Here is a 24,619-nt window from a genome sequence, read left to right on the forward strand (position 1 = left end):
CTATGTTAATCGAAAGGGGAGGGGTGTGCATTGGCTTGCATGTCTTGAAGGCATGGGATTCCTTACTGGAGCAGTTCAGAAAGGTTAGTGGAAATTAGTTCAGGCTATGGCTGAAACAGTGCCATTGGCTGTGGATTAGCAATTCCTTATGGCAATGTATGACTTGTAGGTCATGCACAATATTCTGATGTTTAATCTCAGAACCATCACTGACTTCTTGGCACACATGCAACATTTGTGACATTTTGTGGAGTTTAGAACTTTGAGCTGTATCCAGAATGTTTGTTTTTGCCTGTAATGGACCCGTGAGTTGCAGCCTCAGCAACAATAGGGAGATGATGAGGCAGGGAGTCTGCACTTAGTGCATTTTGGTACCATTTATAGACTATGGGAAGAAAATGGTAAAATGCCTTATTTTGTGCAGTTACACTGTTCTGCAGATCAGATGTGCTACATCTGAAATATCTTGTGGAATTCAGATACTCTACTTCTGACTTGGTTCTACTCACTGCTGTAACACTGGGGCAGGTTGTAGCGGGCTATAGTAGAAGCGTCCTGAGATGAGATACGTAACATAAGAGTCTCAGTGAGATGTAGAATGTGAGTAATTTGGGTCTTTCTAATGGTGTTTGTATTTATTTATTTGAAGGAAATTCTGTCCATGCAGATAAGAAATTTCTTGACAAGTACATGCCTGAGTTCATGAGACATCTCCATTACCGCATAATTGATGTTAGCACCATCAAAGAGCTTTGCAGGTAAACCTTGACTAATTTTGTTACACCAACGGTGTTCAAAAATTATTGAAATTGTTTAATACAAGCATCAGTCTAGAAATATAAACTTTTCTGACATTTTAACTTCTTGATATAAGGTTAGTTGCCTCTTATGTCTGCATATTGCCATCTTCAGCTCCATCTGACTATCCCAATCTACAGTAAAGCTTTTATTTAGAAACTGAAACATGTAGTCCTAGTGACTGTTTGGGCAACACATCAAAGACGGACGTTATGCATGTACAGATTCATTGGGGTTTTGTAACTAACTGAACACGCCACATGGTGTAGATTCTGCAGGAACTTAGTTTATGATAAAATAGGAATGGGAGCTTTTAGTTATCCTGTATTTACTTTCAGATTAGGGCCAATACCATTGCAAAGTGGGAGAAGCAAATATGATTCTTGGGTGCAGAGATCACATGAGGAAGGAAAATCATTTCTTGTATGGAGGATATTATTGAAGGCTGCATATAAAGTGCACATGTTCATACTTATTAGAGTCACTGGATAGATAAAACAGGCGAGGACCAAACCTTCTAAAATTAAACACAACAGAAGAAGGATAAAAAGGCAAAGCTTTTGAGTATAAATAACTCTCTCTCAATGCTAAAATTAGTGCTGTTAATATTCAACTATTACATATTTACATACATTAGCCAGCATTTCAATTAAGTCACAAGGTCTAAAGACAACTTGATAATTAACTCATTACTGCCAGGTATACTTTTCATTCAAAATAATTCCCTTCCATACTTTGACAGGCTTAATACTGGTCTTCATATTAAGTCCCTGTAACTGATCTGCCCTAAAAATATCTATCTATATTCAAGCAACTTAGTCTTAGTAAAATTTCTCCTTCCTATAGTATTAAAGCCTTCTTATGACTCTGAACTTAAAACATGTTGTCCTTTCCCTTATTATTAATATGCTTACTCAATGCATTAGTATCAGTCTCCCTTCTAATGTCTGATAAATGGGATCTTATTCTCTCCTTTAATTTTTGATTTGTTTTACCAATATAAAAATGATCACATTTAACGCAGTTAACCATATATACTAATGTATCAGTAAGACAAGTGGCAAAGGCAGTAAAATATAATGTTTGTTTCATAATAGGATGCAAAAAAGTAGTTTCGACATTAATATAATTACAATAAGAACAATTATGACAAGGAACATTCACTTTAGTGTTAACTTTAGGCTGGTGTACATTTTTAAAACATAAATCTTTGTAACATAGCTGCTGCTAGAGATTCCTTTCTTTACTAAGGGACAAAGATGGCTTAATGCCTGTTATATTTTTAATATCTGGATTAAACAGTAAAATTCCACAATTTTTATATAAAACTGATTTAATCATGAATGAATGCCTATTATATTTCATGACATATCTGAATACATGTTCATTAGCTGCTCGCTTTCTAAATATATCATCTGTTCTAGAAAATAAGGGTCTAGCTGAAAGGCCACATTCATTCAATACTTCGTGCCCAGCCTTCTGTAATAAAGTTGCATCACAGCCCCTTATTTGAAACTCTTCAGACATATGGTCCATTTCTGATAGAAAAAATTCATTATTTGTATTCAACCTACTGGCTCGAATAAATTGACATTTAAGCACATTATCATTGAACATGTTGAAGGTGCATGCTGTGTAATGTAAAAACTTGGCAGCCTCACATTTTTGTATGGACTGTGGCATCAATCTTGTGTTCGTTATTTAATAAGGTAATATGAAGAAAGTCAATCTTATCAGAATATTTTAGATCAAACTTGAGAAACTAGTAGTATTTTGTAATTCCAATACATAGTTTAAGTTCATTAACATTCCCTGCCCATACTAAAAATATGTCATGCACAAAAGCGTACATAATAAAGAAGGTTAGAATTCATGTAAGTACTAGCTGAAGGGGAAGTATAAATAAACTCATTCTTCCAATTAGCCAGTACTAAATTCGCATAAGTATTGGCAACTGGAGTGCCCATGGCCACTCCCAGTTGCTGATGGTAAAATTCTGTATTAAATATAAAAATGTTATTACACAGAACAATATCTAGTAGCGTACATATTGATTCAGAAGTCTTAAATCCAACATTGAGTACCAGAAATTCTCAAATTGATTAGGTAATACAGTAAATAGAGATTTAACATCCAAAGTTACAAACACAAAGGAACAATTTGTGTCATACCATTGATATAATGAAGTCAGAAAGTCAGTATTTCTGATGTAGCTTTTACTCTTTTCTAAAAGAGGAGACATTTTTCCAAGTATTTAGAGAGAGCAATGGTCACCCATCTGTTCCCAGAAACTATGGGTTGCATAGGTGGTGTAACAACATTCTTATGAATTTTAGGTAGCACATAGGTAACAGGAATAACGGGATCAGCTGTATAAAGATAATTCTATTCATCAGGGGAAATAGATCTCTCCATAAGTAAATCATGTAAACAACCTTTGACTCTAATACATTAGTAACATCAGATCTCCCAACTTTCTTAAAAGTACTACAGTCAGATAATTCAAGCGTCCAACAATTGTATTGTTCATTATCCAAAATAGCAGTCTTACCGCCTTTTTCAGCTGATTTTTATAACAATATCACAATTACTATACAAAGATAGTGGTGCAGCGGTTAACGTTTTCATCACACAGTAAGAAGTTCTCTAGTTCGATTCTTGACTGGAGCGTCTTCTGTGCAGAATCTGCATGTCCTCCCTGCGGTCGAGTGAGCTATAAAGACATGCAGGTAGGTGTGAGTGTGTGTGTGCCTTCTGTGGAGGTTGGGTGCTGGGTTGACAACTCTACGCCATAAAAATCCTCTGCCAAGCAATAGCAGACCGGTGATCCGCTGTGGCGACCCCTAACTGGAAAAAGCTGAAAGACTTTAAGGTTAAGCCTGTCTTAAAGTATAGAAGGGAATTTTTATGAATGAAAAAAGTATACAGGTTAGTAATGAGTTAATTAAGTTAATTGTCTTTAGACCTTGTGACTTAATTGAAATGCTGGCTTATGTATAGACGTATGCAATAGTTGAATATTAACAGCACTGATTTTAGCATTGAGAAATAGTTATTTATACTTGAAAGTTTTGCTTTTTTGTCCTTGTTGTGTTTAATAAATTTTAGACTGTTTGGTCCTCTACTGTTTTCTTTTTATTTGTGACTTTCTGGCATATAGGACTGATTTGAACACCCTGAGCATTTTTATTTAGAAGTCACTGGATATATAAGATGCTGAAAAGGACTGTGGATATGATGGTGGATGTCTCTGAAGTACTATTTTTGAATGTTTTATAGAGAAGAGGAAAGAGAGAGAGACTGATATTGTGAAGACATGCAGGTATGTTAAATTGGGAAAACTTGATTCAGAAAAACACTGTTTTCCAGCAGAGTTATTGCTGTGATGGTGTACATATAACGTTTTGTACATAGCAACAAAAGAAATGGTCTAATATGCTCATATTGTGCAGTAAGTACTGTGCTCATGCCCCTTTCCTATACTTCTGTCCTACTCCTTCAGGTTTCATAAGATTTCTTGAATGTGTTTGCAGTTATGCTGCTCACCACCCATTCAGGCACAACCTTCCTATATCTTCACTACCATCTCTGTGCCAGAAGTTCTCCTTGGGGGTCCATACTGGAACTAGTTTTTTCAGTCTAGCTGATGCCATCTTTCTGCTTCCCCTGGCCTTCCTGTTCAACTCTATGTTTTCACAACACAAAGATCTTAAGCTCCTACTTTCTGATCCCTCGATCTCTTCTTGATGTCCTTCCTTAATCACTGTTGTAGTATTTACATCTGAGATGTCCTGCTGTAGATACTCAAACATCCGGCCAGCATGCAAAAGCCTTTACACTTTCCAGGCGTATGCCGGGCACATGTCCGATTTCCAAGGTATAAGGTACATATATGACATATTAGCTCCTAATCCTCAGAACTTTTTTGCCGCCAGTCTGAACACTACCTTGTATGTGGTCTGCAAGATGTCCATTGAGTTGGTTCAGTTGCCGAGCCTGATAAAGATGAGTGCCCCAGTGGGGTTCCTTCCTTCCATTTTCTCCTTTGTTTGCCTTTTACTGTGTAATCCAGTAAGGGGAAATGTGATTGGGAGGCAAATTTCCCATAAAGATAGAAATGAAAAGTGCCTTTTTTGTTTGGGTGTGGCACAAGACCATGCCCAGTGTGAGATCTACCAGGCATGTGTCCCTCAGACTCATTACATTCATCTGTTCCTTTCTGTTTACCTGGAGAGACCCCGGTAAAAGTTTTGACACAGGGTACAATGGTTTCCAAATCCCCCCTCCCCCTGATGTCCAGCCGCTGCTGAAAAAGAAAGCCAAAAAGGTGAGTTCTGAATCTGTTGCTGTCCAGCCTCCTCCAGATGTCTCCTTCAGGTTGGATGAAGAACTCTGTATACTATAGAATCCTATGCCTGCTAGATAATGTGAAGCATTCCTTCCACTTCTGTTGTTGAGTTCCTTTGTACTTTTTCCAATGGCATGATTTCTTCATTCTTGTATGGTATGGAGAACAGCACACACTACTTCCTTACAGGTCTTGCCATTGCCATGTAGAGTGGAAGTATGACCTCTGCATGTATAAAGTCTGCTCCTTGCAAGATGCATGAATTCAGTTTAGCATCATAACTGTCTTGCAACTGGGTTCTTTTCCTGATGTAGTCCATCCATATTAATCACCACAAATCTGGCAGCATGCCTGTAGGTTTTTAGAACATAGGTGTAACATCTTAACATTTTAAGCTTTGAAATGTAACTTACAGTTTAGTGGTTTATTCTCTATAGGTCCCTTCTTAGGCTGCCTTCCTTTATACCCTGCCATTGCTCTACCTTGATGCCATCAGAGAGTTGGTTAACCCTCTTTGTAATGCATTTTGATTTGGCTGATAGCTTTCTGTAGAGCACAGGATCTATCACCAAACCCTATGGTACCCACTGGGTATGGGCTTTTCATGAAGTAGGGTGTAGTTTTCCAACAGTGATCTATCCTATCACCTGTTTAATGACGCTTCACTCCTATCCCTTCCAGTCTTGCTTATAGCCCTGCCTGTGAGGAGGCAAATTTGAACACCTTGCTGAAGTTGAGATGTAGGACATCTGCTGACATTCAGTTGTCCATCTCCATCAACCACTGATGAAATTAAATTAAGGTAGTCTTATCGGGGACTTTTAATTATAAACCTCTTCTGGTTGACATCCTTCAATGGACTGTCCTCTTTGAATTCCACCAGCATCTCCATTAGTGTCTTCTCTGCCAGCATCGCCAATACCAAGGTAAATAGACTCGTCTTTAACACCAATGTCCCTTTCTTTGTGTATGGCAGTATTGTAGCTCTCATCCAATTTTGTGATACTTTCCTACGTACCTTTGTTTGCTTTTCCAAATCATTTTCAGCACTGTGCTCAAGCATTTGAGAATTTTTTTTATTTTATCTGGATCTTCTGTCTTTTCTTCCTTTAGCCTGTTCAAAATCTTATCTGACTCTAATCTTTTCTAGCAATGCCTACACATGTGTACCTATTTTCCTGTTGCATCAAAGCAACACACCTTTTTTTTCTTGGTAGGAACATATTCTTTTTTCTTATTCCACATGAGCTCCATTTACCCTTCTGGTTTCCATTCTTGTTAAAGGTACTGTTGTACAACTTTGTTCCATTTCTCCATTTTCACGCCTTTTAGGATTTCTCTTGGCACCTTATCATTCATACCTGCACTTTGAAGTGTCACAGTGGCCTTCTTGTTTTCCTCTTATTTTAAGTGCCAGTCTTTTTGAGTCCCCCATTCTCTCTGTCCATCCCACTAGTTTCATTATAGTCTTCCCCTTGTAAGACCCAAACACTTGCTTTGATCTTTCTTTCTTCGTACTGCTTTTCCTTTTAATCATACCACTCCGTGCCAGAGATGCCTTAATCTATACTTCATCTATATTGCACAAGACCACATCCAGAGTGTTATTTTTGCTGCATGGTTCCTGCACTAGTTGGGTAATTCCTTATTGTTAAGTGGACACTCAGTTCCCTTTTTGTTTCTTTCCCTTGATGAATATATTCTCTAGTCTTCCTCAGACAGAGATCCTGCACAATGAGTGCCACTTCTCACTCCTTTTTATTTATTTCCTGTCAGATTTGCTAATCATTTAAACTCCTTGCATCTGGCAGCCAGTAGACTGTCTCAATCACTAGAAGTCCTGTCCGATTTCTAATCTTGACTGCTAGTGCACAGGTTTTTCACATTTCTTTTGGGATCAGTCTCTCTCACCTTGTTCGCTAGTCTGTTTGTGTGTCCCATTATGTTATAGGCTTCTGTTCCTTCTTCCTCCCGATGTCTCTTAAGTCTGCGTGTCATTCTCTATCCCTTTTCATGTTCTTTCACTTGGGGGGGGGGGGGGGGTTCTTTTTATTAGTCTCCTCTTCCACTTTTGTTTGATTAGTTTTGTTTTGATGGATCCTTCCAGAGCTCCTTTTAAACACTGGCATGTATAGCTAATCCCTTTGCTGATTGAATTTGTGATCTTAGGATTCCACTCCTAATACTTTGTACTTCTTTGCTCATTCCTCCTCTGCCCTTCAAGCATAACCTGCCTTTTTCCTCATTCTATCCAAGTAGTGTCTTCTACATTGCATATGCAGCTTCTTCAGCCTGAAACCATCTGGTTATTCTTTCTTCCTTGCTGCTCCAATGCCCCACATCCATGCTAGGTCTAACAGCTTGTCTTCGACCACCCTGGAATTACTCCAGTATCGTTGGGCCAGTTATGATTCCTAAGGGCATCCTGGGGGCTCAGTCATTTCTGCTTCCATTTGGAGGAGTTCTTTATATGCCCTCACCACTTCCTTGGCCCATCTCTCAAGATTAAGTTTGAGGGTAACTACCCGCTTTGAGCCACACCTTCCCTAAGGGAGCGTCAGTGGTAACACTCTTCCATCTGGGATAGACACACCTAGATTTTATTTAGATAAGACCAAACTTTTTCCTAAATCTGATCAGTTCTTTGCATCCTAGGTCCTCAGGAATGGCTGTGTCCAAGTAAACTGTTTCTTCTTAGATTTCTAGAGCTATTTCTTTGTTATTCCTTTCATAGTAAGAGCCTTCCTTCTTCTGTTGAGGCTCATTCTACTAGAGCTCTGGCTTCTTATGCTTTTTTTTCAAGAATTTGGTTATTAACTCTGTTCTTGAGGCAGCTATCTGGACTTCTGTGCGTACATTTACCAAGCACTACAAGTTGGATGGAATTTCCAGAACTAGAGCTGGTTTTGCTATGGCCATCTTTCATGGCTTCCTAGAGAGCTCTGCCCTGTCTTCTTCTTGAGCTTTGGCACTTTATACTGTTATGAATACTGCAACAGTGAAATGGAAGGACAAAGTACAGTTGTGTAAAATTTTACCATAACAGTAGATGTCCTTCTGTTCACTCTTGCAGTATTCACTCCCTCTGTCCTGCGCCCCCTGGTCCCTTTCACTTCTGGATGTACTGATTACCTCTACTCTTGTTGGACTGGTGTTTATACTGGGGGGCTGTCAGTTCTGTGGATAGTACATCTGGACATCAACTTTATGCCCTACACTACACGAGGAAAATATGTGTGAAATACGGTCCTTAAAGCAACCTAAAGACTTTGGTATACTGGCTGGACGTTAGACCACCCTTGGCAGCAGGGAATCCCTGTTGTAATGAGCAGTGCAACAGCGAAGAGCAGGACATCTGCCGTTATGGTAAAATTTTACACAACTACTTTTCAGATGTTTTAATTAGCTTTAATCACTTTTAATTTTCCTGCAAAATATTTCCTCTGATTGTGGTTCTTTGCCCACTCACACCCCCTTTGTTCTCTGTCTTGCATAGGATTAGTAGACAGCTTTGTGTTGGTGTAATATTTGTGTACGTATGCATGTGATGGTGGGGAGGCTACACTGGAACCTTTGGTTGGTGGAACATAAGAGCTGAAATCTCTATTTTCATTCAGTAACATAAAGAAGTCCAAGGTAGTTTTTACCTGTGGTCTTTGGATTTTCCTACTGCAGTGTTTGCCAGACAAAACTGCCACAGAATTAAGGCAGCTGTATGAAGGCCGTCAACTTCCTGTGGATGGGCAGTATTTCCATTACTGGTGTTTACCGTTTTGTGAAAGGTAAACATGACTTGTTTATGGGTAAAGAATGCACCTATAAAGACATTTAAGCAACGGTTTGGATATGTGGCAGTAATTGATATCATCAGGTGATAAGCAAGTATGCATTGTTATTTATTTTGTAATAGAAATATTTTTCTCTACATGTATATTGTATGTAGTTGACGAGTACGTTTTCTGTTATATGAAATGTTTGCTTCAGAAAAGTAATGTATTTTTAAAAACTTATTTTTCCTGTAGACGTTGGTATCCAGAAGAGTATGAACAAGCACCGAAGAAAGAATCCTCTCACAGGTGACTTGGAAGTTTGGTTAATTTTTATTTGTTTTTAGTTGTTCTCTTATTTAAACTAGCTCCACTAGTGGGATCTTGTTCAGTCATTGCCTAAAGAACAGAGCAAAGTTAAGCATAGTCAGGAAGCAGCTCTGTAACAGAGGTTCCACAGTTTAACAAAATTGTATGTTGGATGGTTAACTTGGTGGTAGATGTGAATTTGATGGTTCAGGAAAAGGTGAGAATGAGAAGCTTGAATAGTGAGAGAAATGTTGAGGATGAATTAAAATTGAGAGTGAAGGAAGGTACACACTGAACAAGAGGAGGAGCATGAGGGAATCTGAGACTGGTATACAGGATGACCACAAATATGGTAATTTAAAAGAGACTGACTTTAAAGTAAAGGGAAAAATGGGGTGATAGGTAAGAAAGAGTGCAAGTGGTAGTGGAAATGTGAGCGAAGATGTGTTGAGAGGTACAAAAAATTTGACATAAAGATTAAGTGTATTAAGTGACGTAATAGTGTAAGTAAGGGGCTTTTAGGTTGTATGATTGTGGCTGTAAAATGGGAATAATTGATTTAGGTCGAAATGCAGCCAGCACAGTGAGTGAGAAAGCTGCGGCAGTGGAAGTGGAGGGGAAAAGATGCAGATAGGAGAGAAGGTGGCATAAGTCAGAAAGTAAAGGAGATGAGAGCTAGTGTGGCCGAGAGAGAGAGATGAGTTTTGGTAATCGGAGGCCCAGTAATAAAGAGGAAAAATAGTTTTTGCATGAAAGGAGAGACTAGATTTCTGTGAAAATAAAACCAGTCTTCAGACGTAGACTCAGTATGATGTGGGTTAAGGAAACTTGGGTGATCTACAAAGTGGAAGGTTGGGCACATGTTGTGGTGTTTATAGGCTTTGACCTGCTGGAGGTGGTGGATAGCCAAAATGAAGGTAGACATGGTCAGGGAGGTGGCAGAGGGCTGCCAGAAAGAAGGGTTGAATGTAGCCTTCACCATTGTTAATAGTCTGTGATCTGCTGATCCCTCCCTTCACAAATCTAGCATGTGCTGGCATTAACACAACAGTACTTTTAGCAAAACGGTTATTGTGGCTCATTGTTGGCAGCAGCTGTCCCCTCCCTTAATGCCCAAGTAAATAATCTCAGAATATTCGCCACTATTTAAGACCCACCTTTTTGTAAAATTGTAATGAAAGTCAATTAGACTCCCCTCTACCTTCCCACTCTTCATATAACTTGTAGTACTGATAATGTTCCCCTCCTTCTATCCATATGTTCCCCTCCTTCTATCCATATGTTCCCCTCCTTCTATCCATATGTTCTCCTCCTTCTATCCATATGTTCCCCTCCTTCTATCCATATTCATCAGTCGTCTCTCCAGCTCTGTTTTCTTCCTCACCAACTGTGCCTGTTGCACTCCTGATTATGCATATTCCTCATAAAATGATCCAAAAACCCTCCGAAAATTCCCTTTCTCCTTCACAAATGTCTTCCCTGTCCTCCACAACATGCATGTCTACAGCTTATGCATTATCCACTACACTGACAATTGTAGTTGACCACCACCCTCCATTCCCATTTAAACATGTTATGGAATTCATTAAACAAAGGGGGGGTAACTTTTCCAGACTGTGCAGAAAATAAAGAATTGCAGGAGCTTATGCACTCTGCAAGCCAAGTCAGTAAGTATACTTTGCAGTGTGGCTTTGATGCCCTAGAAGCATCTTGCAGGGCAGCAGTCACTGGCTCTGTACTGAGAAGACATGCTTGGCTGAAGGAGAAGACCTTGCCAGACCATGTCAAATCAAAATTACTAGATGCTCCTTTGAATAAGGACGGTTTGTTTGGCACCAAAGCAGAAGAGGTTCTTAAAAAGATGGAAGAAAAAGCTAAATCTATGCAGACTGTTAAAGAATATTTACAAGTGCAACCCCCTAGATTCAGTAAGCATCGCCCTTCAAAACACTGGTCCTTTCCAGCCCCTCCAGGCCTTCTCAAACAAGATCCAGGGGAAACAGACCACCTAGATTACAGTCTCAGGGTATGCAGAGATCTAAGCAATGGAGTGCCCCCACCCTTAAAGCAGGGAGTGATAAGCCACCTCCTTATGGAAAAAGCTCACTATGACTCCCTTACTCCACGGCCCAGCCCTGCCCAATTGCTTGTGCCCCTAGGAGGAAAAATTGCCCTTCATGCAAAAAACTGGATGTCCATCACCCAGGACCGATGGGACCTCAACATCGTATCCCAGGGGTACAAATTTTATTTCCATTCACTGCCAACCCCAAGCGGGCTTCCAGACCTTCTTCCAAACCAGTGGGCAGAGGCTCAAAAGTAAGTACTTTCCCTGCTTAATATCAGAGCTATTCAGCCTGTTCCAGTAGAACAGTGGGGTCAAGGATTCTACTCCAGACTCTTCCTGGTACCCAGGAAAGAGGGCTCTTGGCACCCAATCCTGGATCTTTCAATTCTCAACACCTTCCTGGTGGTACCAAAATTAAAAATGTTTACCTAGCAACAGCTTCTTCCTGTGCTAGCCAAGGATGCCTGGTTAGTCACCCTAGGCTTAAAAGAAGCCTATCTGCACATCGCCATAAGGGAGCCATGCAGGAAGTGTATTTTTCAGGGCAGGATGTATGCATTATCAGTTTTCTGCACTTCCCTTTGGCTTATCTACTGTGCCCAGGGTACTCACAAAATGCCTGGCTCCAGCCATTGCATACTGCAGGCAGAGAAATATCCAAATTTACCCGTACTTGGATAACTGCCTGATTCAGGCAGACAGGAATTGCTGCTACAGCACCTGGCATTTGTAAAAAAAAACCTTCTCACTTCCTTTGGGGGGGTACAACATCAAAGAAAATAAATCAAAACTGGTACCCAGTAAAAAGATTGTATTCCTGGGAGCAAGCTTGGACACAACTTCCCAGATGGCATTCCTCACTTCAGAAAAGCAAGTCTGTCTGACAGACTACTTCAAGCAATTGGCCACCAGAACCCAGCTATCTGCAAGAAAAATACAGCAAGCCCTAGGGTACATGACCTCATGTATACTGCCAATTCCATATGCAAGACTGCATATGAGGAAACTTCAATGGTATTTAAAAAGTCTGGTGCCAACATTCTCAGGACCTGGAAACAGTCATTCCTATTGTACCTTGTCTAAGGACAGAGTTCCTTTAGTGGGCAGAAACATGCAACCACAACAAGGGACTGCCATTTACTCAACCCCATGCCACCCAGACCCTGACCACAGACGCATCAGACTATGCGTGGGGGGCACAAATGGCTGGCAAATGTATTCAGGGCCACTGGAGGCCAAGTCAAATTCATCTGCGCATCAACCAAAAAAAGATGCTCGCTGTACAGAATGCCCTGACAGCTTTCAGATCCCTGCTCTTTCCAGGACAACTGCTGATAAAAACAGAGAACACCACAGTTATGTGGTACATCAACAAGCAGAGGGCAGCCCATTCCTACCCACTCTGCAGGTTAGCCATGACCCTGTGGAACACGGCCTTGGACATCCAAGTCCATCTACAACCTCAATTCCTGCCAGGCAAACAAAACTCACTGGCAGACTACTTGAGCAGAAATCTCCTAGACTCACACGAGCGGCAATTGGAGCCCAGCACCTTCAACCTTCTGAATGGGGGACCCCAGAAGTGGATCTCTTTGCCTCCCCCTACAACCACCAGCTCAGCAAATTCTGCAACAGGGACCCTCACAGCAGGGCCTGGAAAGTAGATGCCCTATCCTTTCAATGGGAAAACCTCTCAGTCTGTCTTTCCCCCTCTGCCCCTTCTCTCAAGAGTATTACTCAAGACAAAACAATACAGGCCAAGGACAATTCTGATTGCCCCGGACTGGCCATGCCAGCACTGGTACCCACTCCTGCAGCCTGACAATGGTGCCACCCTGGCACCTACACCAGACCCCACCCCTGCTCTCTCAGCAAGAGGGGCATACTTTGCATCCACAATTGCAAACCCTAAATCTTGCAGCCTGGCTTATTCCTTGAATACTCCACCAGCATTCCTAAGCAAACAGGTGCTGGACGTCATCCTTGAAGCCAGAAGGCCCAGTACAAGGAAATCCTATGCCGATAAGTGGAAAAGGTATTGTTCTTGGATTCGGTCTAAAGGAGAGAACACAGCACTGCCCTCCTTACCCTCCAATCCTGGATTACCTAGCAGAACTACTCCACAAAGGCCTATCTTTCTCCATTAAGATCCATGCCTCTGCCATCTTTGCTCATTACAACACTGAGCCACTTCTATTCTCTCACCCTCTCATCAAACAGTTCCTGAGAGGTGCAAACAACTTAAGGCCACCAAGGAGAGCACCCACCCCTGCTTGGAACCTTAACTTTGTACTGGAAAAGCTCACGCTTCCCTCCTTTGAACCTGCTGCTTCAGCAGAGTTAAAATTCCTCTATTGGAAAACAGCCTTGCTTCTAGCCATCACTTTAGCTAGAAGAGTGTCTGAGCTACAAGCACTGATGGCTGTGGAACCCTTCATTATTTTCCATGCTGACAGGGTTTCCCCTCAGGACCAACCCTTCCTTTATGCCAACCTTCTTCCCTAATCCTCAAAATAAAGAGGAAAGGACCCTGCACTCTTTGGAAGTGCACAGACAGCTCAGATTCTACCTTGATAGGACTAAGCCCTTCAGAAAATCTGACCAGTTACTAGTCGGCTTTGCAACAGGGGCAGAGCCATTTCAAAGCAAACCATTTCCAAATGGGATAGCACACTGCATTCATTTCTGCTGCAAGCACCATGGCAAACCAACCCCTCAGGGGGTCAGAACACATTCCACTAGGGCAACATCTACCTCTACAGCATTTCTCAGGGGGAGTCCCCACCAGGGACATCCTGGAAGCTGCTACCTGGAGTTCTGTACACACCTTCACCAAGTATTACCACCTGCCTATCTTTTCCAAATCCAGGGCAGGTTTTGCTACAGCAGTCTTGCAGGGCCTGCTAGCCATCCCTAACTCTTCTTGACTGCCTCCACCCTTCCACAGCTTTGGGAATCAACCCAAGTGTGATGACTGCAACAGTGAAGCACGAAGAACATAGTACAGTTGTGTACACTTACCATAAATGTAGAAGTTCGAGTGTATTCACTGTTGCAGTCTTGGTTTCCCTCCCTCCAGCCCCCTGGTTTTCTCTCTCTCTCTCTCTCTCTCTCTCTCCTCTATGGCTATTACTACTGATATTGGTATTTACTTTTTACTGGTGGTGTTTTACCCACCATAACCTAGCTCCCTATTTGGGGGCAAAAACTGATGTAATGGTGTTGGCTGCCTGTTTTTATACCCCTGATGACCTGACGTCAGTCTAGGCACGACAGCATCTGACGCAGAAATACTAAGTCTCTGGTATTCAGGCCGACTGAGGGCTACCTACAGGCAAATAACCCAAGTATGGCAAGAAAAATACATTACTAAATAGAAGTAGTATGCATCTTATATATATATATAGATATATATATATATGTGTGTGTGTGTGTATAAACACACACAAAAATATTATTAGGAGTCAGAGAATGAGAAATTCGTGATTAACTAGTAATGATGAACATTTTAGTCTTGGAATTGTTTAAAGGAAGATTTTTATTAATAGAGGATATCCTGATTCTGAAGTCATAACGCATGCAGATAAGTGATCGAGCAAAGCTGCTCCCATTTTTTAGATCCAAGAGTAATCTGTTAGTAATGCTGCACAGAATGATTTTCCAAAATTTCCTGTTACATATGCTACAGATGTTAATATTTTTGTAATATTGTTAGAATTAGCAAATTGTATCAGTAGATTTTAATATATGATGCATTGTGGGAGATAACTCACATTTCACTTTTAAGAACAAGCCTAACTTGAAAAAGAAAGTGTGTTTTAAGTGATGTACTCGAAAGATAGTTAATACAAAGTGCACCCATCCCTGTTATACTTGTCAATATTGTGATACAAGTCAAGACCATTTTGAATATCCATTCCTCATGTAAAATATTCATGATTATGCTGCTTGTAATACACAGCATTTAGTTTGTGTAACTACATGTACAAAACATTTATGTTTTTCTGTTGGGAAGACTGATCGCAGTTTTAAAGAACATGTATATGAATATCTTTGACATTAAAAAGGGTGACATGCACAATGCTTTAGCGAAACATGTTTCAAATTAAGGTGCTATACATACATTAAGTTCACGATGCTGCAGGTTACATGTGTAAGTTTGAGAGGTGGTGATATTGTTAACTGAATATAATGAATACAGGTGGATTACTAGATTGAATGCTTCTACTAAGCCAAGTAAAAGTGATGGCTGTACCCTTAAACTGGTTTTAAAAAGGAAACGTGTGAAGACTTGAAGTCATGTGATATGTGATGTCATAGGTGAATACTTGGCTATCTGCCCAAAGGCATTTATAAGCCTAGCCAGAATGTGTTGGCTTTCGCTGCCCTCTTAGATTAGTTTCCTGTGCCTCTGTCCAGCAGAGCCACTGAAGTGATCCCTGAGGTAAAATTTCTGTTTCCCATCCACTCGTCAAGGTTTCTTTTGAAGCATGTTAGCGAGGAGCTCTGCCTAATGTAGATTGGGATCTTGTTCCAAAGCATGGGAAGTCTCTGGGACAGGAATATATCCCTCCAGCACGTCCTATTTATTGTTGTGGTGAGGTTTAGATCCCTAGAGCGTGTGGCTCGAGGGGGATAAGGTTTTCTTTAGGTGGAGCATATCCATCAATTCTGGGTTGGACATGGCCTTGTATGTCAGGCAGAGATCACCTCTGAGTAGGCGGTATGCAACCGAGTACAACTGGAGTTTCTTCAGTCGAGCTGCATAGGGCATCTGTTTGAGGCCATTGATCCTCTCGGTGAGTTACTTCTGTGGTCTTTCCAGCTGTTGCAGGTGTCTTGTAAGGTACATCCCAAATGGGGCATTGTACTCTAAGATTGGTCTGATGAGTGATGAGTAGAGGGGCACAATGACCTCTTTTGATCTGGAGGCGAACCCTTTTGTGATTAGGTGGGCCACGTAGAAAGATTTTTTAACCACTTTGGGAATGTGATTATCAGAGGTGAGATTACTATCTACTTGGATCCTCAGATCCTTTATTATGTCTTCTGTATTTAGGAGACTACCACCTATGTGGTAGTTTGTGGTCATGGTCTGTTCTCACATCAGTGAAAGTTAAATTACAACAGGTCTCTTTGTCGATATGACTAGAACCTTTGAAACTGTCAACCATACTGTCCTACAAAACAAGCTAAAGAAACTATGCTTTGTTGAAAATTGCATTCAGTAGTGTAACAGGTATCTACAAAATACAGCCTTGAAAGCCTACTGTAATCACTTCCTCTCTTCAGCTGGCATGCTTAACATGTGCATACCACAAGCGTCCCCTGTCATGTTCTCCCTCTTTAATGACGGACTCCCAGGTCTGCTTTTGCAATCCAGTACTGTACACAATGATTTACAGAACAGAGTAATTTCACTTAGCTGTGCAGTTATCCAGCATTCAACAAGCTTTTAATCAACCCTTAGTAAAAAAGCACATACTGTGTATGCTGCAAATGTTCATCATTCCCATTGCCTCAGTGACCCCTTGAATTATCTGCCAATGTAACTCAGTACTGGCCAGCTTTAAAAAATGCAGACTCCCCTCACTATCTCTTCCTGTGACAGTAGATTGGCTGAGCATATCCTGAGAGAGAAACCTGAAGCTGTCGAGAAAATGTGTTCAGTGGTTTTTTTTGCCATCCAAAGAAGAAAGCCTTCTGACACTTCACAGGACCCATTGCTGATTTTTTTTTTCTGGCTTACTGCTCAGATTAGCCCCATATAGTGACCTCCTTTCTCTAATTCTATTATATTTAGTTACTCTATTTTTATTTAAAAATGTATATATTTATTTTAGTATTTTGTTTTTGTCTGTGTTTACTGAGAGTCCTATGAGAATCTGTGTTTCTTTGGCTTTTGTCTTTAACAAATGTTTGTTTTTACTGTTTCTGAAGAAACTTCCATTATTTCTGTCAAAAGTACTGTGTGCACGTGCACGCCATTAGACAGTAGAGACCTTTCTTTACTATTGTTTGTTCTGCTTTAATTTCATTTTGTTGATAGGAAAATATTGCAGAACTTGGATTTCTTAAGCATTACTACAAGATTTCCTACATGTGTGACTTTGCCCTGTGCGTTTTTAACATTGGATTGTGATTTTTACCGTGAATGAACTTATTTGAATGTACTGTGCAGATTTTTTTTTTTTCCAAATAGAATTTTTATTCTTTTTTGCAGCACATACAAGGTAGGTAGAATCTGACAGTTGAATAAAACCATAGTAAATACATATATGCTTCAAGAAACAAAACCGTATAAAACTCCAACCTCTAAGTATACACACTATATACATTATTTACAATCAGTGCTACTAACATATATTCAAGTGTAGAGCCAGAAAGAAACGCAAAGTATTGAACCATCAAAATCGTATTCGCAAAAGAATATATATTCCTTTTTCAGAAAGCAAAGACAACAGAAGTATAGAGCTTGGAATATCTGGGCCTGTTTGAAATAAGTATCGGAAATCTTATTACTACCATTTGACTATTCACCTAGAATGTGGACAAAGAGACGTTTCCAGAATTTTTGATAATAGGCTCTATTTCTTATAATGCATTTTTGAGAGGATATGTATTTAGTTGCCATATTCCTGAATCCATTCCATGAAAGTTTGGTGCGATCTAACCAGTTTTGGGTTATATACAATTTGATTAATGAACATAGAGTAATTAGAACATGGTAATTCCGTTTGGAGAACTTAAGGTCTATGATATGGAGAATAACTAGTTCCCATTGATTTTGCACCATTTTGTCTAGATGTACTTTGAGAGCACCAAAGTTTATGAGAATATTTGCAAAACGATAGGACATGTAGGAGGTCCGCATGAGGAAATGAGCCACATGCGCAGGCTGGGGAGGTTTTAGGATTGAATTTGTTCAATACAGGAGGAGTATATTAAGTATTGTTGTTTATTAGCTGCGTGTATATAAGCTTTTTGAAAGGAGACAATTTGGTAGTAGTTTCAATTGCTTTAAGCTTCTGTTTTTTTGAAAGATAACTTCCTTGTTTGTCCCAGTATTTAGAGTATAGGCATAGGGGTTTATATTTAATCAAATTAACCAGTTTGTAAGAAATTGAAAGCATTTTTTTCTTTCTAGATAGGCCTCCTATAATTTCTATAACACTACTTAAGTCTTTCTCATTTATATGTACGTCTTTAGTTAGAGTTGCTACAATCTCCCTAATCTGACGTAGAATAATAGTATATTTATTTACATTCAATGTTACTCGAAGCTCCTGTAGTGTTTTAAGTTTATTTTTATATATATCTCAAACTATACAATCATTGATTAGTGGGAACTCTGAGAGATTTAACAATTTGTTGTTCATTTTAATGTTTGGGTTCAAGTGAATAGGCTGAAGAAGGTACAAGGCCTTGTCTAGTTTGTGATTTTTATCAATTCTTGAAATATTTTTATTTTGTCTTTTAAAGTATTGATGATCTTAATATTTCTAAGGTTTGTTGGTGTTATGAAGGGGAGTGCTTTAAGGTTTATATTATTTTTGGACACGTGTCTGTGCCAAATTTGTACCTAGGAAGGACCCAAGCATCTTTGGGTAGAAGTTTTAGATTAAGGTAATTCTGCTTGCACATATGATCTTGTAATAAAGCTGAAAATCTGGTAGGCTCAATCCCCCTTTTTCTTTAGGATATATCAGTTTTAAATAGCTTATTCTAACTGAATTGGGGTACCAAATAAATTTGGCAAGTTTTTTGTTTATTTTGTGGAAGAAGTTATTTGGAATAATGGAATTAATTACGTTGAAATGATATAAGAGCTTTGGTAGGTTATTCACCTTAATGACTGCTGTTTTGGACATCATGGAAAGTTTCAAATGTTGCCATCTGTGTAGGTCCTGAGTGACAGCAGACCATACTTTAAGGGCATTATTCAACATTATGTATGAGTGGGTGTGTTCGTATGACATTCCTAGATATTTGAAGGAATATACAATATTGTAAGGAGAATCCAGGAAATAATTTTCCTTATGATTTATGGGATTAGTAGGAAAAATATGAGATTTCTTCTGGTTAACTTTGTAGTCAGAAACCCTTGAATATTCATTCATAGAAGAAACTATTTTCCCTAAATCTTTGTTTGGGCACTCAAAGTAGATGTTTAAATCATCCGCATATGGGGTTAGGGTTATTCTAGTATTTAAGATTCTAGGGATTGAATGAAAGGTTCTTTGCGAGATATAAAGAAAAAAGGCTCTATGTATAGATTAAACAGATGCAGGGAGAGTGGACAACCTTGTCTTGTTCCATTATTTTTTATGGGATTTGAAAACTTTTTATTGATGTAAAGATAAGTATATGAATTGCTATATACATTTTTTATCTGATTAATAAATTCTTTGGGGATGTTAAAGTGGTACAAGGTTAAAAATAGGAAGGTCCAATTAACTCTGTCAAATGCTTTACAACCATCCAGAATCAGTGCATACCTTGGGTTTCTGTCATTTTTAGTTAATTGAATCATAGCGTCCAAGGTTAGTGTATTGTCCCATGTATGTCTATTACACATGAAACCAGATTGTTCTGGAGATAAGAAAGGCATTACTTTTTTGAGCCTCTCTGCTAAAAGTGAGGATAAGATTTTAATATCAACATTTATCAGGGAGACTGGCCTGTAGTTATGCGGGTTTGATTTATCTAGGTTGTTTTTTTGGGATAAATATTGTTTTGGAGTTGTTTAAATAGAGGTCTTTTATACCATTTACTTTAATGTAGTTGAATATTTTTAAAAGGATGGCTGACAATTTTTGGTTGAATGAGTTTTCCAATGACATCTGACATTTCCTGTTGAGTGAGTGGGGCAGTGAGAAGGGCCACCTGCTTATCAGTTAATTTAGGAAATGTAAAGATTTTTTAAGAACCCCTCTATCTCAATATTAGGAGTTTGTTGGATATTCATCCCATAGATTTCTGTATATAGTTGTTGAAATAGTTCTATAAATTGTAGATCTGACTTGTACAGCTTATCTTGGTAATGAAGTAAGATTATCCTAGAAGCTTCATGTTTATTTTCAATTTTCACTAAGGCTGTAGATGGCACTTATGCCCACTCTGAGTACCTCGCTATGGATCTTAGTTCTTGCAATGAAAGATTATATTGATGTAGTTCAATTAGTTCTTTTTGTTTTTTGTTTATTTCTCTAAGTCAGCACTTGGGTTCATCTGGTATTTCTTGTCTAGTTCTTTTAGTGCCAAGACTAATCTGCTTTCTTTTTCTTTGTTTTTTTTCCTTAAAATAAGAAGTTTTATGAATTAGTAACCCCCTTAGCTTTGCTTTATAAGCAGCCCACTGGATTTCATATGAAATGTCCATGGTCTCTAGACTCTCCTCGAACTCCGTTAAGCTGTCTAGTATCTCTTGGAGAGCTGTCTATTATCTCTTGGACCACTTCTGTTCTGGATAGTAGGTTATTGTGTAGGGACCAGTTACATCTATTATTTGTGTTTGGTGAATTTGCTAGGGGGAATTACTTTCAATGTGATTTTGAATGGTCTGACAGGAGCTTGGGCTCAGAGGAATATTTGAATCCCCCTCTCATCAGCGATTCTGAAATTAAAAAGAAATCCAGCCTTGACCAGGTGTTATGACATTTGTAGTAGTATGTATATGTGTGTATGTAATAGGATCAATGAGATTTAGGTCTGACATGAGTTCAGCTAAAGTGAGTGATGCTTGAAAGTTATGTGAAGACGAATTACTAGTGTGATCCAATACCAAGTCTATAACTGTATTCCAGTCTCCTCCTAATATGAGATAGTGATCTGGGAACTTACACAGGAGATTATAGATCTCTAAAATGAAGTAGTGCTGCTTTAGGCATGGGCCATATAAATTTACAAAGAGGATGGGCTTTTCAAACGTGGGGCTTAGAGCTGTGAAATAACACCGTCTACCATTAATATCCGATTTATACTCTATTATTGGTTCCTGGAATTATTTTTTAATTATAATTGCCACTTCTTTAGAATTAGAGCGGTCTCCAGATCCAGTAATAGATTTTATCTATTTCCTGTTTGCATTACTCCACCATTCTTCCTTTAAAATACAAGTTTCTTGTAAGAAACAAATATTTGCCTGTGATTTAAATAAGTGCATCAGTATTTTTTTTCTTACTCTTATCATGCAATCATCTCACATTCCACAAATCTATTGTCCACATTCTTCAGTCTTACACTGTAATGTAAGTGTCATTGGCTTTTCTGTGAAATGTTTACTAGCTATGTTGGCCTGATCTTCCTTTTTTATGAATTTGATAAGATCTTTTGTCATATTAGTATCACTTAAACTCTTTCAAAGCTAACCCTGTGCCTGACCACCTAACCTCACTGTTTGAAAGAGTTTGAAGAAGAAAGGTTACAAAGTGAATCGACATTATAAAATTTTTTCCCAAGGTATGAAGGTAACCTGAGAGTCCAATGTTAATTAACCGTGAAAACTCAAAAACAAATCTACAACTAATATGCAGCACTATATCTATGCCAAGATTATTCATCCTTTCCCCTACTTAGGATATCCACATTACTCCTAGTTGAAGGTGATGCCAAAAGTAATTAGAGAATGAAATGTGTAATTTCCTCTTATTATAATATTTGCAAAGATGAAAACTCGGAGGTTGCTAATTCCTGTTATTAGGAATGTAACCCTAATATGATGTGGTACTCAAGTTCAAAGCTTACTTTTCAAAATAAGATCATAAAAGATAATAAGGATCTCTTCATTATCCTATATTGACTTCTGAGGTTTGCAAAAAATTAACTTAAAGCAATATAAAAGTATAAAATACTACATGACTTAATTTCACTGTCATACCTTTAAGTACGTCCAGCTGAGATTTTCACAAGATTCAAAAAAAAAATCCCACACAGCCCCTACCAAATGCAATTTGATAGTATAGTGACAATAAAATATTTTAGTAGCTAACAAAGTTTAATATAATCACACTATAGAAAAATAAAAATATATGATCCCAAAGCTCATATCACTATGTTCTAGTCTATCTTAACTGTACAATAGTGTATCTTAACTGTACAATAGTGATAAGTATAAGATACACAATTTGACAGGAAAGAAGAGTAGTCCAGTGTTCATCTTATATGCTTATCCCTGTCTACGAAATGAAAGATCTATTTGAGAGAGAGGAAAAAAAATTCAGCATGCAACATTGACGGAAAAGACTTCTGTAGTTTAAAGAGCGAATCTCAACATTGAACCCATGTAACACTCTATATAAGTTATACAACCTTTAAGTTCCAATAGAAATTATAACCCCCGCTTTCCTTCAGATCTGAACATTGAAAATAACAGTGTGTCACTTTTCAGTTACATGAAAACAATAAGCAAGTTAGTTAATTTTGTGTACTTTATTTCCCCGAAGGAGATCATATGTCTTTGTTCATGAATACAAGGTTAATTTAATGTGTAGGTAAAGTGTTCTTATTTTAGTGACCCATATCTGTACATAAGGAGATTTACCTATACATGAACCGTTGTGTTGAAGTTAATAACTTAAAGCGCTCTTTATTTTCTGGAGTTGAGATTAAAAACCCAGAGGCTCCCTTCACTCTGGAATAAAATCCCAGTCCAGGTTAGGCAGAGTACTCTCTTCAAGAGGAATCTTGATGAGTGGATGGGAGATCGTAGGTTTACCCCGGGTATCACTTCTGTGTCTTTGTTAGACAGAGGCACAGTATACTAACCTCGAAAAAGGGCATAGCAAAATTAATTTAAAATGGGTGGCGAAAGCCAAACACACTCTGGCTAGGCTTGTAAATGCCCTAGGGCATATAGCCTACTATGAACCTATGGACATGATAGATAGCTTAAGATTTCAGACATCCAATCCAGAACAAGGATATGATAAATCCCTTAGAAAATATGGGGGGAATACGAAACCAGTGTTCTCCTCATGCCCAACAGATCCGGAGAAGCACTGCCTATCATATGACAAATCTGCATTAGCTCCATACATTACCAGTGAGTGAACTTTGCTTAAGAGAAGTATTAAACAGAGCAACCTACACAGAAGTCTAATAGGGTATTCTTACGGTGCAAATTGTTGAACTAAAGTTACTGTTGCTTCACCATATATTCTATGTCGCAGGACAGCTGACTTATTCAAATCTTGAAGAGTTTTGTTTCATTATATATAAATCAAACCAGACAATTTAACAACAAAATGCAGTTATCCCGTTCGATTCGACTGAACACTACAACGCGCAGCTCTCTCTCTTAGTACATCCCTTTTAAGCCATTTAAGCAGAACTGCGTGAAGGGGCTTAGTCTTTGGTAGTCAGTAAGAGAAGATATCAGACGTCTGTATAGAGAAGGCACATTAGAAGTGAACGATTTACCTTTATTCATGAATTCTGATAGAATATTTACATTTAGAAACATTAGTTTTTTTAATTTATTTAACATTTGTTGCCCGGGAAAGTCTGACTAGGTTTTACAGAGCCTGTTTTCAGCGGAGGCCCGAGGAGAAATGCTCCAGACGCATGTTTTTTCCTTTTTCTTCTCTCTTCCTCATTATCATTTCTGTTATTTTGGTTTTGCTTCTTAGGCCATGGTTGCATTACAGGAATTTAAAATGTTGTTACGTATATTGTTTCCCATTACCTAACGAATTTTGAGCCATTCGTTCCTATGTGATTTTGTCGAGCTTGTGGGTAAAGTTCTGGTTATTCACATAAAGTTTTATCTTGAATCGAGGAATTTGCCAGAACAAAAAGAAAAAAACAGCAATACATATCTCTAATAGCTGTATTATTTGGAGATTTTTAAGACTTGTGGAAACCTCACGATTCTGGTGCTTTACCGAAACATTTAATAAATGCTGCTTTCGCCTCTTTAAGTGAGTCGACCACATATTTCGAATTAGTGTAGAAAATTAGGGTGTTTGGGTAGCGCATTTGAAATCTGACTCTACATTACAATTCCTTGGCCATTCCAGGATATTTGTTTCCGCTTTTTAGTGGCAGACAGATTCTGATAGAATATTTACATTTAGAAACATTAGTTTTTTTAATTTATTTAACATTTGTTGCCCGGGAAAGTCTGACTAGGTTCTACAGAGCCTGTTTTCAGCGGAGGCCCGAGGAGAAATGCTCCAGACGCATGTTTTTTTCCTTTTTCTTCTCTCTTCCTCATTATCATTTCTGTTATTTTGGTTTTGCTTCCTTAGGCCATGGTTGCATCACAGGAATTTAAAATGTTGTTACGTATATTGTTTCCCATTACCTAACAAATTTTGAGCCATTCGT

At 38.8% G+C, this 24,619-nt stretch overlaps 1 protein-coding gene across 2 annotated transcripts in view; it reads left to right on the top strand.

Annotated features, from left to right (window-relative positions):
- REXO2 (RNA exonuclease 2) overlaps positions 1 to 24,619 on the top strand; it is a 313,083-nt gene that overhangs the window by 203,532 nt on the left and 84,932 nt on the right. The window contains exons 5-7 of one of the 2 annotated variants that reach the window (XM_044080977.1): positions 650 to 758; positions 4,078 to 4,120; positions 9,169 to 9,213. In XM_044080977.1, the coding sequence (XP_043936912.1) occupies positions 650 to 758; positions 4,078 to 4,102 (134 nt within the window). In that variant the 3' untranslated portion in view covers positions 4,103 to 4,120; positions 9,169 to 9,213. Of the gene's footprint in view, positions 1 to 649; positions 759 to 4,077; positions 4,121 to 9,168; positions 9,223 to 24,619 lie in introns of those variants that run through there. The other variant, XM_044080976.1, reaches the window with a different exon arrangement.

This window comes from Protopterus annectens, chromosome 8.part0 (genome assembly GCF_019279795.1).
Source record: "Protopterus annectens isolate FY-2018-M chromosome 8.part0, PAN1.0, whole genome shotgun sequence".
Taxonomy (NCBI): domain Eukaryota; kingdom Metazoa; phylum Chordata; order Ceratodontiformes; family Protopteridae; genus Protopterus; species Protopterus annectens.